This window comes from Trachemys scripta, chromosome 15 (assembly GCF_013100865.1).
Source record: "Trachemys scripta elegans isolate TJP31775 chromosome 15, CAS_Tse_1.0, whole genome shotgun sequence".
NCBI lineage: Eukaryota > Metazoa > Chordata > Testudines > Emydidae > Trachemys > Trachemys scripta.
Genome location: NC_048312.1, coordinates 13,484,806 through 13,502,939, shown reverse-complemented (window position 1 = coordinate 13,502,939; position 18,134 = coordinate 13,484,806). Strand labels below are relative to the sequence as shown.

General features: G+C 44.2%; 1 protein-coding gene across 3 annotated transcripts; it reads right to left on the bottom strand.

Annotated features, from left to right (window-relative positions):
- Positions 1-623: 623 nt before the first annotated feature.
- Positions 624-13,438, bottom strand: PUS1 (pseudouridine synthase 1). Of its 3 annotated transcripts, none has more exons than XM_034790888.1 (6): positions 13,351-13,438; positions 10,915-11,133; positions 9,295-9,432; positions 8,030-8,132; positions 7,080-7,777; positions 624-3,178 (listed from the first exon to the last, which is right to left on the bottom strand). In XM_034790888.1, exons 2-6 carry the CDS (start codon positions 11,122-11,124, stop codon positions 3,131-3,133), a joined length of 1,197 nt encoding a protein of 398 aa, XP_034646779.1. In that variant the 5' UTR covers positions 11,125-11,133; positions 13,351-13,438; the 3' UTR covers positions 624-3,130. The 3 variants fall into 3 exon arrangements, with proteins under 3 accessions (XP_034646779.1, XP_034646778.1, XP_034646780.1); XM_034790887.1 differs by lacking the exon at positions 13,351-13,438 and adding an exon at positions 13,115-13,266; XM_034790889.1 differs by lacking the exon at positions 13,351-13,438 and adding an exon at positions 12,948-13,041.
- Positions 13,439-18,134: the final 4,696 nt, after the last annotated feature.

Genomic DNA, 18,134 nt, shown 5'->3' with positions numbered 1-18,134 from the left:
GTCCTATGATTCTATTTCACTTCACAAACCACAATATGACTTGGTCTACACTGCAAAGTCCTGGCAGTATAGTTATGTCTGCTAGGGGTGAGAAAAATTCACAGAGCTCTGGGCAACATAGCTATGCCTGCAGAACCTCCATTGTCAATGGAACTATGCTGACAAGAGAGTGCTTTGGCAATTTAGCTACCTACCATTGTTTTTAGTATGTTGGTGGAAAATCTGCACCTTAAATAGGGGGGTATGCTGGCACAGACACTCTAGTTTAGACATCACTTAAGATACTGGCATAAACAACTACATCCACACTGCAGTTCGGGGAAGCTTGCTACTTGAACTGTACTAGCACAGTTAAAGCAACAAAAAAAACCTTCTAGTGTACATATGCTAAAAGCAGATTTTATAAAAACCTACAACTATCTCCAGGAATCTTTAAATTCAAAGAAGTATCCCAATGAACAAACAGGTTTATTTGCTTTCAAATCAAACATTCCGGTGTGGAATCTGCAGCCCAGACCCAGCAGTATTGTGCCAGTGAATGAGAACCCAGAACTGGACCTGAGAGCAGCCTCTCCAGGGTAAGTGAAGGGCAAAAAGTAAGCAAACAGCACACACAGAGCAAATAAAGTAAAAATGTTCAATTTTAATGATCTAGGGCAGTTTCCTCTAAAGGTTACAAATGAAATTCCCATTGAGTTGACAATATTCCCATAGTTATTTTATTAAGAATGACCCAGACTTTGCTCACAGATTGAGGTTGATTAAAAAAACAAAAGAGAGAGAGAGAGAGGGAAGAGATAAGAACGATGATTTAAGTTATACAAAATATTGAGGGATGTACAAGAAAATCTAGGGGAAGAGAGCATCTCCTAAAGGCACACTGAGACATACCCCTCACAATCCTGCTGTTACCTACGAGACAAAATATGGATCAAGACCTTCTGGAGATAAAATTAAAACCCTAATTAAAACACTAAGAAACACAAGAGCATAATATCTGCAGCAACTTATTAATAAAGATAAAAGGACAAATGACTCTGACAGAATCGTAAGTCCAGAGGCCTTAGATAAAAACCATTTAATACGTTTCACAGAACTGAACAGAGGAGACAGTCCTTCAAAGAGAGAACCGTATTACATTCATGGAGACCATAGGCTTAATTCACATCCACAGGTGCTGTAGTTTGTGTGTCAAACCCACAGGGGCTGCTGTACCAGTAGGAATTTACATCCACTGCCCTCCCTCCGGGTCCTGCCAGGAAGGGAGCTTTAATTTACACAGCTCTGAGCCTCCTGGTGAAGTTTAGCTGGAAAGGGCTCAATCGGCATGTTTCCTAGGCCTGGTCTTTGCTTAAAGGGCAGGTTGACATAGTGATGATGATCAGGGGTGTGAAAAATCTACACCCGAGTGCTGTAACTATGTCGACCTAACTCCTGGTGTAGATGCAGCTAGACTGACAGAAGCATGCTTCCGTCAACCTACCTTCAGCATCCCTACAGTGACAGAAAAACCCCCTTCTGTCGCTGTATCTACACTATGGTGCTGTAGCTATGCCTTATAGTCCCTGTAATGTAGAGATGCCTTTAGGCATCCCATCCCTAAGGCACCAGCTGGCATCATAAGTATGAGGGTTGTGGGAGGCTTGCACCACCGCTACTTCTCTCTCCCATCCCCTAAGAAAGTTGGTCCCACAGATGGTGAATTAAGCCCAAAAAGTCTGACCAAAAAAAATCCTCAGCAGCTTCATGTGCCCAAAACACAGAAAACTAAAATGTTGCTCACGGAGGAACAAAGGCCATCAGGCCTTGGTTAAAAGCAGCTGTTTCTTAAGCTGTGTTGCATATTCTCCCCTCTAAACTCTTTCTAAGTTAGGGGCATAGTCTCCTCTTCTTCTGCACACAGATCCAGGGGAAAATGCTTTGGGCCAAATTTTCATCCGCAACCTCTGAAACCATGTGTGTGTATTTGCACACCTACTCGACAGCACATACAAATCCCACATTATTGCACACAACTCCCCCATCTGAATGGGCAGATGAATAATGAGGATTTGTATATGCAAAGTTTCTGCATGCTAGATTGAAGCCTACTGAAAATTTGAACCTTACATTTTACACATTTAGGCCAAAATGCAGCAGAGAGCTACCTAGCAAGTCCAAGGGATGGCAAACCAACTGCAATATAATTGGCCGTCTACCACAGGCAGTACTGAACCCCCTCTAAGGTTTCGTACTTTGCAGTTTGTGATAACAATACTTTACATGTTCAAAGTGGTTTAACCTTAATTAAAGGGTTTGTGAAACAATTACCTAGGCTGGAGATACCCTGCATACATAGGCAGCTATAAATCTATGTTCTGGGATTGTCCAAGTATAAGAACACATTGGAACCATCTGCTGTTAGTAACATCTTTAAAATAAAAAGATCAGCGTATCCCCTGATACACACATACCAGCCCACTTTCCAAAATTAGATCTCATTCATGAAAGGAACAGTTTCTCAAGCTTAAAGATGGCAAAGAAAGTTAAGTCTCTAGCCAGAGAATTCAGGGCCACCAGTATAACAACAGATTTCTGATCCCAAACAAATTGCATGTGAAAGTCATGGATAGTATGCAAAAAAGTCTCAAATTCTGGAAATCACTGCAGCTACAGATGAAGAAATTCTGTAAACTAAAGAGGTTTTTAAAGTAGTACATAGAGGTCTTCAATCTATAAAATGAAAAGAAAAAAATCTATTTAAAAATGTTTTGCACTTGCCTTATGTGGAGATTACACGTTTAAATATCTGTATGTTTCATATAAGCACTTTTACTGTAATAAAAACATAATTCAAATTACATAATGAAAACAATTCCTGCACAACAAGATTCCTTTATAAAGTACATTTTTTGTTATTTTAGTTTTCAAGTATTCCACGTTCCAATGCATCAGTTAGTGGTGTACACAGTCACTTTCAGGGTCACTGCTGCATTATTCCCCCCAGTTCCTTTTGGTCGTCTGTGACTACTTGTTTTCAGCATGCAAGAAAACCTCTGCTTTACTGGATTGCTGGATTTAGAAAGGCCACTTAGTTCTACCCAAACTGAATCACAAGCAGCAAAGATCCCAGCTCCTGCTATTTACTGACTCAGTCAGAGTCATCATCACAACCATCACTGCCTTCAAGATCGTTGCTCTGCAAAGTAGAATGGAAAAAAAAAATGGTTTTGTCATCAGCTTATTATAGACCCAAATCAAAAGACTGGATCGAAACTGCTCCAAAGTCTAGGGAAATGTGAATCTGGATCCAAATTTCATGACTTGGACCCAACTCTAATTACTACATTTGAAATTATAGCCCGGGGGGGTGAGAGGGGGTAGGGAAAATACTGTCTTTTACTTCTTATGGCAGATAGTTAAATGGAAGAATCCAGTTCCATATAGCTCCGTGGAAACAATAACTTACAGGCATGCTGTCAGGTCAATTTAGATGCCAAATAATAATGCCAGAATTGTTATTCCTGTTAGCACAGCAGAGCCAACACAAGCAGGATTTATTCTTTCATACATCATTAACAGAATTGTTTACTAAGTTCTAAGCAATTGCTGAAGAACTCTGTTCAGTTAAGTGTGAAACTGAATGACGACAATCTGCAGCATACTGAAAATGCAGGGAGAGCATATAAAACTTCATTTAAAAACACAATGAACGACACAGGGCTCCTGTACCAAGTGTATTCTTCCTTTTCATATTTAAGTCAATCAAAACCTCCATATTTCTTGAAGCAGTCACAAAACTGAGAATTTCCCCAGAGCGCTCCAGAATCTAGGGACCTCACTGCAAAATTTAGGTCCAAATTGTCAGAGAGAAATAGGGCTTTGTGCACAAGTGCCGAAAAGTAAGTAAGTAAGTTTGTTTTTTTAAATGTGTTCAGTTGCACAGTAACAATCTAAGGGGCTATTAGTAACACATATAAGGAAACTGGTTTAAAGTTTGAATTCTAAACTGGCTTGTTCTTTAAAGGGACAATGTCAATCTGACTGAATAAAATTAGGGGTTCTACAGTGTTTTCTTAGCACAAAGTCAGAGTGCAGTTATAAAAAAGAAAAGCAGTGTCAGTGATGATCATGGTATGGCTTAGGGCAGGGGTCGGCAACCTTTCAGAAGTGGTGTGCCGAGTCTTCATTTATTCACTCTAATTTAAGGTTTTGCATGCCAGTAATACATTTTAACGTTTTTAGAAGGTCTCTTTCTATAAGTCTATAATATATAACTAAACTATTGTTGTATGTAAAGTAAATAACGTTTTTTAAATGTTTAAGAAGCTTCATTTAAAATTAAATTAAAATGCAGAGCCCCCCGGATCGGTGGCCAGGACCCAGGGCTGGCTCCAGGGTTTTGGCCGCCCCAAGCAGCCAAACAAAAAACAAACAAAAAAAAAAGCTGCAATCCCGATCTGCGGCGGCAATTCGGCGGGAGGTCCTTCGTTCCGAGCAGGAGTGAGGGACCGTCCGCCGAATTGCCGCCGAACAGCTGGACGTGCCGCCCCTCTCCGAAGTGGCCGCCCCAAGCACTTGCTTTGTAAGCTGGTGCCTGGAGCCAGCCCTGCCAGGACCCGGGCAGTGAGAGTGCCGCTGAAAATCAGCTCGTGTGCCGGCTTCGGCACGCGTGCCATAGGTTGCCTACCCCTGGCTTAGGGTGATGTTGATTCAAAAACAAATGCAAACAGCTGTATGTAGCTTTGAAATGGAAATGGCCATTTCTATTATAAAATAAAAGGCTGTAAATGTATCCAACTGCAAAACAACCAGCACAACATGCTGAAGTGTAAATAGGCTAAAAAATTTTTATTATGGAATCGATCACAAAACTCCTTATTTATCTGTTCCCAGCCAGCCCATGCAACTGTGAACCTAATGTTGTATTTGTTGTTATAGGTAACAAGCACACATGGCTTCTGCTAGCCCCGTAGCTCAGTGCTTCTTTAACATGTCATCAGTGAGCCTTTATTATCATCAAACAGCAATGGAGGCAGGAGAGAATTCTTTGTACCTTTCTGAGTCACATTAAACAAAATTAAGGTGGCATGTGTTACAAGCATTTTACATCCAGTTACAACAGTGTTTCCATATAGTGTATCTACATGAGCACCACCGCAGCAAAACAATTACCAGAAGTACAAAAATAACCCTGACAAGTCTCTAGTTGTCCTTATTCATGCCATTCACCCAGGCTGTGGATTTTAATTTCAATATTAGAATTTTGTCTCAAACCAAAACAAATCATAAAATGTTAAGAGGTGGAAGAGACCTAGTCCGATCCTTGTCAGTGCAGGATTGCTCCCTACATATTGAGACTCTTCTTTAAAGAACTCCTGTTAACTAAAGATTATCCAAATCACCACTCCAAGTTTTCAGATGTGCTGGGAAACATTCATTAAAAAATAGATTAGGATTCCATTGAGTTGTTTTTCTAGTGCTGTCTCCAGCTTAGTTTTAACAGGTCCCAAGCAAACAATGTTTCCACTACTCCCTTTGGAGACTATTCCACAGCCCAACATATCTGTCAGGAAGATCTGAATTTCAGTCTACAAATTCCCTTTCTTAATACTATATCCCATGTCTCCTAGTTATACCTATTCAAATTAATAGCAGTTCCATGCACCAAAAGTTTGATCTTACAACTTCCTATTAAGCTCAGTGGGAGTTTTGGCTCCTGGTGGGTTAGAACATAAGAATGGTCCTACTGGGTCAGACTAAAGGTCCATCTAGCCCAGTATTGTATCCTGTCTTCCAGTGCCAGGTGCCCAAGACAGAATGAACAGAACAGGTAATCATCAAGTGATCCAAGCCCTGTCGCTCATTCCCAGCTTCTGGCAAACAGAGGCTAGGGACACCATTCCTGCCCATCCTGGCTAATAGCCATTGACGGATCTATCCTCCATGAATGTATCTAGTTCTTTTTTGAACCCTATTATGGTCTTGACCTTCACAACATCTTCTGGCAAGGAATTCCATAGGTTGACTGTGCGTTGTGTGAAGAAATACTTCCTTTTATTTGTTTTAAACCTGCTGCCTATTAATTTCATTTGGTGACCACTAGTTCTTGTGTTATGAGAAGTAGTAAACAACACTTCCTGATCTACTTTCTCTATACCAGTCATGATTTTATAGACCTCAATCATCTCTCTCCTTAGCCGTCTCTTTTCCAAGCTGAAAAGTCCCAGTCTTATTAATCTCTCCTCACATGGAAGCCATTCCATACCCCTAATCATTTTTGTTGCCCTTTTCTGAACCTTTTCCAATGTATTTTTTTTCAGATGGGGCGACCCATCTGCACACAGTATTCAAGATGTGGGCATACCCTGGATTTATATAGAGGCAACATGATCATTTCTGTCCTATTATCTATTCCTTTCTTAATTATTCCCAGCATTCTGTTCACTTTTTTGACTGCCGCTGCACATTGAGTAGATGTTTTCAGAGAACTATCCACAATGACTCCAAGATCTCTTTCTTGAGTGGTAACGGCTAATTTAGACCCCATCATTTTATATGTATAGTTGGGATTGTGCTTTCCAATGTGCATTACTTTGCAGGATTGGGCGCAAAGTAACTAAATTTAGTTTCCTCTCAGTTTAAGCTTCTTTGCAAGTGAACAGACCATTAAACAAAACAAAAAGTTAGATAAATGATCAGAGTTCTCCATGCAAATTGGTATTTAAAGGGACCTACCAAATTGAAATCTAGTCTCTCTTGAGTTCAAGGTAGTTACAGATAGTAACATTTTCTCCTGGCTCCCAACCTAAATTTATGTGGCTTAGCAATCACATCTTCCTGCACTTTAAAATATTTCTTCCTTTATCCACTTGCCATGTGCAAAAGTAACAAAAAACAGTGAAAGGGACTATACACAAAATGCCGTCATATATACACATGTATTTCTCGATATTTGGATATGATTATTTTAGTCTAATCTCTTGAAGTGATAGTTATGTTAGGTGATGTAGTGACAGCAGGTAAAAGTGTTCAAGAAGAAGAGCAATTATTTTTTAAGTTGACAGTATCCCTCTAAAAAGATAAGTTTCAACCATTACCTTTGAGTTTCTGTCGTTGACTTGTACCCCTGAAGAAGTGGCATTGAAGTCATGGATGGAGAGGGTGCTCAGCCAGTTTACCATGGATTGCTCCTCCCTTTCCGTGTTGATAATAGTGGGATAGATATGTTGCTCTTTGAAAACCTCGATCTTCTCCTCCTCCTCTGTCCATTCCAGTGGCTCATGTAAACCGTCATTTCCAAAGCGTCTATTGTACTTTTCAAAGTGTACCTTTTCCAAGACCAGCCCAAGCCCTGGAGCTTTGGGGACATCCACCTTTTCTTCTCCCCAGCTGCGCTCCATAATGGACTCCGGTGCATAGCCTTTCACTACAGCTATCACCAAACCGATCATCTTCCTTATTTGGTGCATCATAAAACTCTGTCCTTTCACTTTTATCACTGCAAATTCCATGCCTTCCCTCACAAAGGGCTCTTCACAGTACATCTCCATGATGTACCGTTTGGCACTGGGGTCTTTGGGTCCCTTCTGAGAGGTGAAGTTGTGGAAGTTATGGGTCCCTTTGTAGCAAGCAAGAAGCTTGTTGACTTTCTCAAGAGTCTCTTTGCTCAGTCGGTAAGTTTCAACTTGGATATCATGGTCTTTATGGGCAAAGGCAAACGTTGGTATCATGTAGAAGTAGGTTCTGGCATCACATTTGTTCTTGGAGCTGAATCCCCCGGTGACTCTTTTCAATCCTCATTTTAAAAATGACATTTTGTTAACAAAACTTTTGAATCAGCTAATTTCAGCCACATTACAATCCCCACCCACCAAGAAGAACCTATACAAAATAGAAAGGGGGTGGGGGGCGCACACCTTGTCACATTGAAATATTTGGGAAAAAAAATATCTGAATGGTACAGCAAAAAGTTGCATGGTATTCCTGTTTAAATTAAAATCTGTGTTTGTGCACACTGCTGGGATACCCACTTTTCCATTATTCTTACCCAGAATTCTGATATGAGAAGGAAGACAGTTATTGATCTTTTCTAAAACGTCGTCTATCAGCCAGATCTTCAGTGACACAATCTGTCCAGCGGCAGACACGCCCTAGGAAAACAAAAACAACGAGAACACACATTGGTAGTTGTGCCACAGTGAAAGAACTGTATCAGAACAAAAAATTAAAATGGATAGTCTGTTCACATTCTCGGTTCATTTCTTTGCTGTTATCGGTCATTGCAAACTGAAGTGAAGAACCATAAAGTCAGAACCATACAGAAAGACACACCAGCAAATTCAGCACCACTGCAAATCTAAGATGCATGATATTTTTCCCCACTTGTAAAACTGAGATGACAGAGAATAAGAGTATAAAGGATTTTCCAAGAGTCACATAGAAGCCTACTGTAGCAAAGCCATGAATCCCAGACCTCCCAACTCTCTGTGTCAGCCACAAAATCATCTGCACACTCATGGGCTAGCAGGGTAGTTTGGTTAGTGTGAAGGAAGGGATAAGGCTGCAAATTGACACTCTTCTCTGTGCTATTTCACTGTATTTGACTCATACAAAACCAAACTCGTGCTGTATGCAAGCTTGTACATCATGGGAGCATCAATGAATCTCAGTTACAAATTAGGGCCCCCGTTGTGCTAGACATAGTCAAAGAACAAAAACAGTCCCCAATGCAAAAATCCCTAATGCACCTCTACCCCGATATAACGCGACCCGATATAACACGAATTCGGATATAACGCGGTAAAGCAGCGCTCCGGGGCGGGCGGGGCTGTGCACTCCGGTGGATCAAAGCAAGTTCGATATAACGTGGTTTCACCTATAATGCAGTAAGATTTTTTGGCTCCCGAGGACAGCGTTATATCGGGGTAGAGGTGCATATCAAACAGGATGGCACAAACAGGGCAGGAATGGGTTGGGAGGAAGAAGTAACAAATAGACAAACACAATTAAAGCGGAAAAGCAGAGGTCACAACTGAGAGGATAAAGTAGCAGTTTTACAAATTTAACAGATATCTAGTCACTACCCTGGTATTTGCTAACTAGTATTTATTTATACTTTAATTTAATAGAAGGGTACACACTACAAATATTTTATCTTTAGTATAATTATACATTCACTATCAAATGAGAACCCCATGTTATAAAAGTGATCTTATTTCTCATCTGTGATCCAAAATGCACATGATCAGAGACATCACAACAATCTCAGTGCTACTAGCGTCTGTTAGAGCACGAAAGAAAGAGCTTCAACACCTTGTCTGTTCGCGCACACCTCTGAAAGGACATTTTTTTCATATCTTCACCGTGGTTTTCTGGGATGCACCCCGACCGAACGAGGGCAGATACTAAGTCATCCTCGATCGTCTTGAACTGCGAGGACCCCACGTTTCGCTGAAGAGAAAAATAAAATAGAGGAAGAAAACTATAATTAATACTTTCTTTGAAGATCCATCGTTACCCAGAACTCAATAACCATTGGAGTCTGAATTAATTTTCGAAGTTCTCTCTTCACAAAACAAACAGCACTGCCCTTCTCTAGCAAACCCTACCAATTATATTTTACCTGGAGTCATGAATGAGACAGATATATTTTCAGTATTTCTTTTGCTATTGTAGCTGGTAACAGATAGAAGTGATTTCAGGTGATTCCTCAACCCCTGCCCAAACCGTGAGTAACTGGATTTGTGTGGCGATCACCACAAGTGACCAACCTGTGGGTCTGCAACACAGCACCAAAGGAGATGTTATTCCAGTACAGCCACCGTCACTCCAAAGCCAGCACACTGGAATTCTGGGTCACCGTATTCATAACATTAGATTTATACATTCTTAGATTGTATAAATCTAAGGGCTCACAACTTTGCTGCTACTATTGCATTGGAAAAGTCGCTTTCTGCACAGCTTGGTTAAGAGAGCAGCCATGTATCTGTGGGCTTGTCTAGCCTGGAGACACTTTGTAGCAGTGTTGTTATACTGATGCTACACCAACACAAACCCACCCCTACAATGTAATTTAGCTGCAGCAGGGCAGGTTAGCCTGTTTCCAAACTGAAGTAAGCCACTCCAGTGCAGAGCATCAAAACACTGGGGCTGCATTAGGGCAAGTATCCCCAGTATAGACAGGTTCTAAAAATGCAACAGGAAGAGGCAGAAATGTAATCTGCATGTTTTGTGTGTGTGTGTTTCAATGATACATCGAATACCCATCTACACTAGAGGACACATTCTGGAGTGTAATGCTTATGCCCATTTTTGCTTGTACACATCTAAACATAAGAACATAAGAATGGCCATACTGGGTCAGACCAAAGGTCCATCTAGCCCACAGATGCTTGTATCCTGTCTTCCAACAGTGGCCAAACATTTTAGAAATGAAACGAGCAGGGCTGGGAAAATCCAGGAGCCAGAGAAACAGCCACAACTGCAGAGCCTCAACCAAAGAACTCAATGGAAAGGTAGCAGGGATGTCATAAGATAGCACTAGGATCATTAGCTGAACTGGTGGAGCTGCAGCATGGTGCTTTCAGTCCACACAGGAGACTTATCTGCAGCAAGGTTTTTCTGAAAAATCTCCCATCATTGCTACAAGCCCAGTACAGTTCTACCAGGATCTGCACTGGTGGGAAAGCTGGTGTGGACCGGCTGCTAGCATAACATAAATCATGTTCTCTGAATGGCACTAACACATCTGAACCGGAGGTTGAGCAATGCATGCCCCAGCCTCCTGGATTTTTGGAGCCTATAGCTGCTCGTCCTTGGCTACCACCTCCCTCCCCTCATTTCAGATACTGCACCACTTTGGGCATATTGATACAGACAGACATGCACCCCAAACGCAAGAGGCTGAACAGCATTTATTGCCTAACCACATACTTGCATCCCATGGTAGCCTTTCCCAGAATATGCCATCAACAGCACAATCTTCCTTTTGGGAAATTTTTTATTCTGATCCTCCGCATCCTCTTGGCTTCTCTTGAATCTTTTGTCTTGGTGTCCATTTTCCTCTTGGTTTTCTGTCTCCTCATTGCTGCTCTTAAGTCTTTTTGCCTGACTGACAGCCATTGCTCTCATCTCCCCAGCCATTGCAAACCACTGAAAAGGACAGAGCAGGAAGCAGGCTTCAGCAAGGAGTGGAACAACAAAATGGCATCTCCATCAGTGGAAAAAACAAACAGCGAATGTATCACACCCAGCACTTGGGCTGCAGTTTAGTCTTTTTGGTTGTGAGTTGGAGAAACTGTGGGGACAGTAATTTAAGAACATTTCCACTTAGGCTATGTCTACACTATGGAGATTACACTGGGATAGCTACCTCGGCATAACCCCATAGCATAGATTAAGCCTACTCCCATGGAAGGGATTTTTCCGTCAGTGTAGGAACACCCACGCCCCCATCCCCCGAGCTACGGTAGCTAGTTTTTTTCTCACCCCGGATCAATGTAGCTATGTCGACCTAACTTTTAAGCGTAGACCAAGCCTGTGCCAGCATTTTGCAATTTGGTCATGTTCTCACTCTTTCTTGTCCAACATTAGTCCAAACAGGGTTGCACAGCTGTTGGTACACAGCTGTTCCTTGAGCAAGGTGCCCAATGTGCTCCCCCGTTTATAAATGAAATAACAATAATTCCTAGCTCTTTAAAAGTGCTTTTCATCCAAACACAAATCACTTTACAAGCAGCTTTAGCCCCATTTTACATATCAGAAAACTAAGGAGTATGGGAAGGGCCTTGCCCAAGGTCACCCAACAAGCCACTGACAGGGCCAGGAAGGATCTCAGCTTTCTCCTGCATCTCCCCTCTATTGTCTCTCCCCACTAGGCCACACTCTCGTACAAAGTTTCAGTCAGCCGGGCAGCCAATGGGAGCTACGAAGCCGGCGCTCTGCACACAGAGCTGCTTGGCCACATCTCCACCTAGGAGCTGAGTGAGGGGGATGTCCCCACTTCTGGGGAAGTACGGAGCCAGGTAAGGAGCCTGCCGGCCCCACTACACACATACCTGCCCAGCACCAGCGCGGGTCCCGGGCCGCAGACCGCCACCTGCACCCCTCTCCAGCACCCCTGGCACCGCCGCAGCCACCCCTCCCCAGCACCCGTTGTACCCCCAGGCCGCCCCTTCCCAAGATTTAGTCTGGGGCATATAGGAGAAGCCATGCACAGGTCACGGGCCATGAATTTTTGTTTACTGCCCATGACTTTTACTAAAAGCACCTGTGACTAAAACATAGCCTTAGTGATGGCATATGCCACAGCATACATTATCTAATACAGAATGCTTGAGAACGGCAACCTTGAGCGAGTGAGGCTGGGAAGTGCATAAGAGATACAGAATCACAGAAGTATAGGACTAGAAGGGACCTCAAGAAGTCACCTAATCCAGTCCCCTGCACTCAAGGCAGGAATCCCTAACAACCTGACGATTCCTGACAGCTATTTGTCTAACCTGTTCTTAAAAACCTCCAATGATGGAAGAACAGGAGTACTTGTGGCACCTTAGAGACTAACAAATTTATTAGAGCATAAGCTGTTCTTCTTTTTGCGGATACAGACTAACACGGCTGTTACTCTGAAACTTGTCCAATGATGGAGACTCTGCAAACTCCCTAGGCAATTTGTGCAGGTGCTTAACAGGAAGTTTTCCTAATGTCCAACCTAAACCGACCTTGCTGCAATTTAAGCCCATTGCTTCTTGTCCTATCCTCAGAGACTAACAAGAACAATTTTTCACCCTCCCTGTTCTAGCACTTCATGTACCGTCTTCTCTCCCAACTAAACAAACCTGCCTTTCTCACAGGCCATGTATTCTAGACCTTTAATCCTTTGTGTTGCTCTCCCATTTCTCCCCCTTTTTCCTGCACCCCGCCGCCCAGGACCGGGCACCCCACCCCAGCCGAGGCTGTGTACGCACCCAGACACCCTGAGGATCTAGCACTGTTAAAGGAAGGAAGCTACATGATCAGGCACTTTCCCCCTCCCAGGTCTCCTTCCCGCGCCCATCTTCCAGCCTGCGAGCCCAGCCGCGCCCGGAGGAGCCCGGGGGCCACGCGAGCCCGCCCGCCCGACACGGGTACATACGCCGGGCGCTCTCTTCAGCCGCCCGCCGCCGCAGGTCGCTCTCGCCGAGAGGCCCCGGGCCGTCGCCCTGAGAAGTAACCACCGCCCAGGCATGGCCCCCGCCAGGTCCGCCCGCACCGGGAGAGTCGGGGGACAGCCCCGCCCCCACCCACAGCAAGGGCTGCTGCAGCCGCGGCCACTTACGCGGCTCTTGCCAGGCTGGGGCTCCACCGGCACCACGTGGGCACAGAACCTACCCCCGGGCCGGGATCCCCTACGGGCGCCGGGCGAGGACACTCTTCCTAGCACTCGGCGGCGGCCGGGCTGCCCTGGTGCTGGGCGGAGCTGGAGGCGGAGCGAGGGGCGGGACCGGGCGAAGGCAGTGAGCGGAGGGGGAGAGGGGGACCGTGAGGTGAGCTAAGCTCCGCGGCCCAGCTGGGGGGCTGCCCGCGCCCTGCTCCGTACCTCAGCCCCCGCCCCCGCCGGGGACCGGGCCGCCTGCAGAAGTGAGCGCAGCGCGGGGTCCCGCCGGGATCCGCACTCCCCGGGCGCTGCGCACTGCGGGGATCCCGTAGGCCGGGCCAGTCCCGTGCAGGCAGGAGCCGGCTGCGGGGCTTGGATTCCGGCTTCTCCAGCGCAGCGCGGGGGGAGGGGAGAGAGCTGAGCTCTGTCAATGTAAGGAACGAGGCTGGGTTCAGCCACTCCTGGCCCCAGGCATCTAGGCCCCCCCTCCACCCCCTGACCTGTGTATGACATTCACTCCAAGTCTGGCCCTGGCCTTCCCTCCTGCCCCACATCCAGATCTCCACCCTCACCTCACCCCCCCCCCCGCCCCTCCTACCCTTCTCAGCCTCACCCCTGCCTCCCCCCTGCCCCCGCCCCCACTCTGGCTGTCTCTGGAATGCCCTCTCCATCTCTCAACAGATCTGGGCCCTCCACCATCTCGGTGTATTTCATCCCTCCACCTCTTGGCTGTCTCTCCCCTTCCATGGGGCTGTCATCCACCATCCACCCAACTCCTCCCCCTCAGCTTACACCTCTCGTCCTCTCCTCACTCGTCCTCAGTGACTTCAGTCTCCACCTGACCCCTTCGCCGCATGCTTCCTTACCTTTTCATTCAACCTGCAGCCCTGGTTCAACCCTCCAAAACGGCCATTCACTTGACTTGGACTAGCGCTCTCTGTTGCGGAGTTCCCCTTCTCCAACCATCAGCTGGTCTCTTTCAGCATCACCTGTCAACCTCCTCCTGCACACCCATTCCCATGCCTGGGCCTTTCCATGATTTCCATTCCAACAGTGCTCATGACTTTGGGTCTGCCTTCAGCCCCTCTCTCCCCTTTCTTCCATTGATAGGGTTGTTGCTTCTCTTCATGCTTCACTCTCCTGGATTCTTGTGCCCCTTTCTCCATCACAAGGTCCAGGCTGCCAACCTCTGTCCTAGCTCACCCCCCCCAGCTTCCCCATCCTCTGCTGCTACTGTCACACTCCGCTCTCTCCTCTGATGGAAATCCCACGACCAGGCTGACTTTGAATTCATTCTCTCCACCTTCAGTTCTGTCCTCTTCCTAGTTAAACAATCCTACTTTTCCAACAGAATTTCATCCTACCCCCGCAATCCCGAACGCCTTTTCACCACCTTTGACTCGCTCCTCAAACCCTTCCCTGCTCTCTCTGCAGGGGATCTCACGGATTTCTTCTGCAAGAAAGTTGACAAATATGATGTGATCTTCTCAAGCATAGTTTTAAATAGTCGTTAATGAGAGCCGGAGTGGTCAGCTCCATTTACTAAGCTTTTTTCTTTGCTGATTATATTTGTTTTTATTTAAAGTGGATTTTTGTTCAAATCATCCTTTCACCATTAATTAAGAACATGATTCAGCAAAGCATTTAAGCCCATGTTTAAATCCATCCCTATTCAGTAAAGCACTTCAGCACACGCTTAAGGCCCACTGATTTTGGAGTTATAACTAAAGCCCATTGAAGCTTTTCCATTGACAGCAGTGGGCTTTGGATCAGGCCCTTATCAAATAAGGATGGATTTAAGCATGTGCTTACATGCCTCGGGGAACATGGCGCTCCTAGCAAAATCAGGCCTTTCTCCTTGAGTATTAGGGTGGTGACAATAGGAAGTGAAGGAGAATTCCATGCCCGTAGTCAGGGAGTAGTGAGCAAAGAGCTCACTTTTTCTCCTGAATTAATTGGTCATGCAAGATTTTCCTGAGGAGTATTTTAATCTTCACTGTATCTCTGTGAGACATAGGTGCTGGAACTAGGGGTGCTGAAGCACCCCCAGGCTTGAAGTGGTTTCCATCATATACAGGGTTTAGAGTTTGGTTCAAGGGCTCACAACACCCCCACCATACAAATTGTTCCAGCACTCCTGCTGGGAGGTAATAAGTATTATTACTATCCTTGTTTTAGGGATGGGGAAACAGAGGCAGATAAAGCAATTTACCCAAAGTCACAGACAGCATCAATGCCAGAGTTGGGATTAGAACTCACCCACAAAAGTCTAAATTTACTGCACAGCCTGCAGAGCTTTGCCTAATGGACAGTGTGTCTATGGAATAGGAGGTAACAGCTGATGCTGCAGCAGCTGATAATACATCATCAGAGGGCTGCCCCTCCAATGACATGTTACATTAATATATTATCAGAGCAGGACAGCACTGTGGGTCTCATGATGTATTAGCTTAGTATATCCCTCTAGAACCAGCAGTCTGATAATGTATTGCTCGCTGCTCAAATGCCATCGCTGTCCAGTGGAATAGCACTGGGCAAATAATGGATTTTTTGGTTTGCTGGCGATTCTGAAAAAATTAAAAACAAATCATTTCAGACTGAACGGTAAATGGAAATTTTTTTTTTTTTTTAACTTTTGGTGGATTGAAACAAAGTGTTTCATTTCAATTTAGAGCATTTTTAAATGTTTTAAATATTTTCAAAATAAAATCAAAGGAAATGTCTAAACAAAATGTCTTTTTGAATCAAAACAATCAAAAGTTTTGTTACAAAAATATCAAAATTAAACGTTTTGAATTTTGGGGGGAAATTTTAGGGGTTTATTTCTAATGGAAATAATTTGGCAAAATTAACACATTTTTAAAATTTGTTCATGTCACCGAATCTGCATTTTTGCCGAAAAAAAGGTTGGATTAAAATGGTATTGCCCTGATCAACTTGAGACTCTGCACGTTTTGTTTTCCCCACTTATCTTATCATTCTTTACACAAACTAGTTGGCAGCATATTCTGCAGCAAACTAGATCTATATTGATTTGCACAATTATAAGGTAAGGTGTCACCTTATCAGGCACCAGCATGTACCTCCTGAAAAGCAGAGTGCATCTGGAAATTGCTTTCTCATGCTCTGAGTCTCTGTGCTTTATAGCAGTGGCTCTCAACCTTTCCAGACTACTGTATCCCTTTCAGGAGTCTGATTTGTCTTACATACCCCAAGTTTCACCTCACTTAAAAACTACTTGCTTACAAAATCAGACATACAGATATAAAGTGTCACAGCACACTATTACTGAAAAATTGCTTACTTTCTCATTTTTACCATATAATTATAAAATAAATCGATTGGAATATAAATATTGTACTTACATTTCAGTGTATTGTATACAGAGCAGTATAAACAAGTCATTTTCTGTATGAAATTTTAATTTGTACTGACTTCGCTAGTGCTTTATATGTAGCCGGTTGTAAAACTAAGCAAATATCTAAATGAGTTGATGCACCCCTTGAAGACCTTTGCGTACTCGGAGGGGTATGCGTACCCTTGGCTGAGAACCACTGCTTTATAGGGCAGAACCACATGAATGGGACTCTGGTTTCTTTCCATATCAGTAAGAAGTGTCTACAGATTAGCGTCAGGGAGCAACGTCCGTTTATTCAGTTGGAAACTGATGGTTGGCAATTATAAGCAGGCCAGATGATCAACCATGGACTTCTTGTTTCTGCTAATAAGGGAAAGAAATACAGCACATCCCTTTCAGGACCAACATGGGATGGGCTCACCTGATCCCAGCCACACTGTTTAGAGAAGTGATAAAAGCCAGCCTGTCAAAATAAGATGAAGCAGATCCACTGCCAGTGAAACCATTAATAGCAATTTATAGATTGCTTGGACCAGGGCTTCTCAAAACATTTTTTATTTCATAGAGTCAACCTCACTGTAATAGCTTATTGTCCCATGGCCAAGTACAGGCACATGGGCCCATTTACCCTCCCATTCACAGGTTCATGGGCAAACATCCATTTGGCTCCCCCCCCCCTGCAATTGATAGTTGCACAGTCCTCTCCTAATCCATCTGCAGTTCATACAGGCCTCTTTTCTCTTCCCAGCCTCAGCCCCATGGACTTAAGAAAATCTGTCTATCTCAGGGTTTTCTATAGAGCCCATCTCTGTAGTATCAAAACACCATTAGTGGTGTTATCACTGTGGTAATGCCTAGAGGCCCCAACTTAGATTAAGGCCCTGTTATTACTACATGCGACACAAAAACATAGTAAGAGAACACATCTAACCCCAAGAAGTTGCAAACTAAATAGACAAGGCCGCTAAAGGAAGGATCATTCGTTATCCTCTGTTTCCGTTGTGGGTGAGAGGAGAGGCTATTTGGTTGATTTTTAACACGGGGAACTGAGGCACAAAGAGCTTAAGTGACTTGCCATCACACAGTAAGTCTGTGGTAGAGTAGGGAAGTGCCCCGTCCCTCCTGCCTCCCCCAAAGGATAGAAGCAGTAGGTGGTGGAGGTGGCTTGTGATTCCCACATTTGATGGTTGGTGATCAAGAAGTCTATGCAGCCATAGAATCAGTGCAGTAGCTTGGATTTGATATGCAGTACACAGCTAGCTCTTACCTAGCACCTTTGGGAATGAAATTAATGGGGGGTTTAATTCTCTACACATGCATTTCTGCTGCATAGCCAAAACTAAATTGGAGTCAGTACAGGAAATCATAAAGTTCCCTGCTGTTTTTATGAGAACAGCATAATGTTTCATGTATGTTTAGTAGGAATGATAACATTCAAGT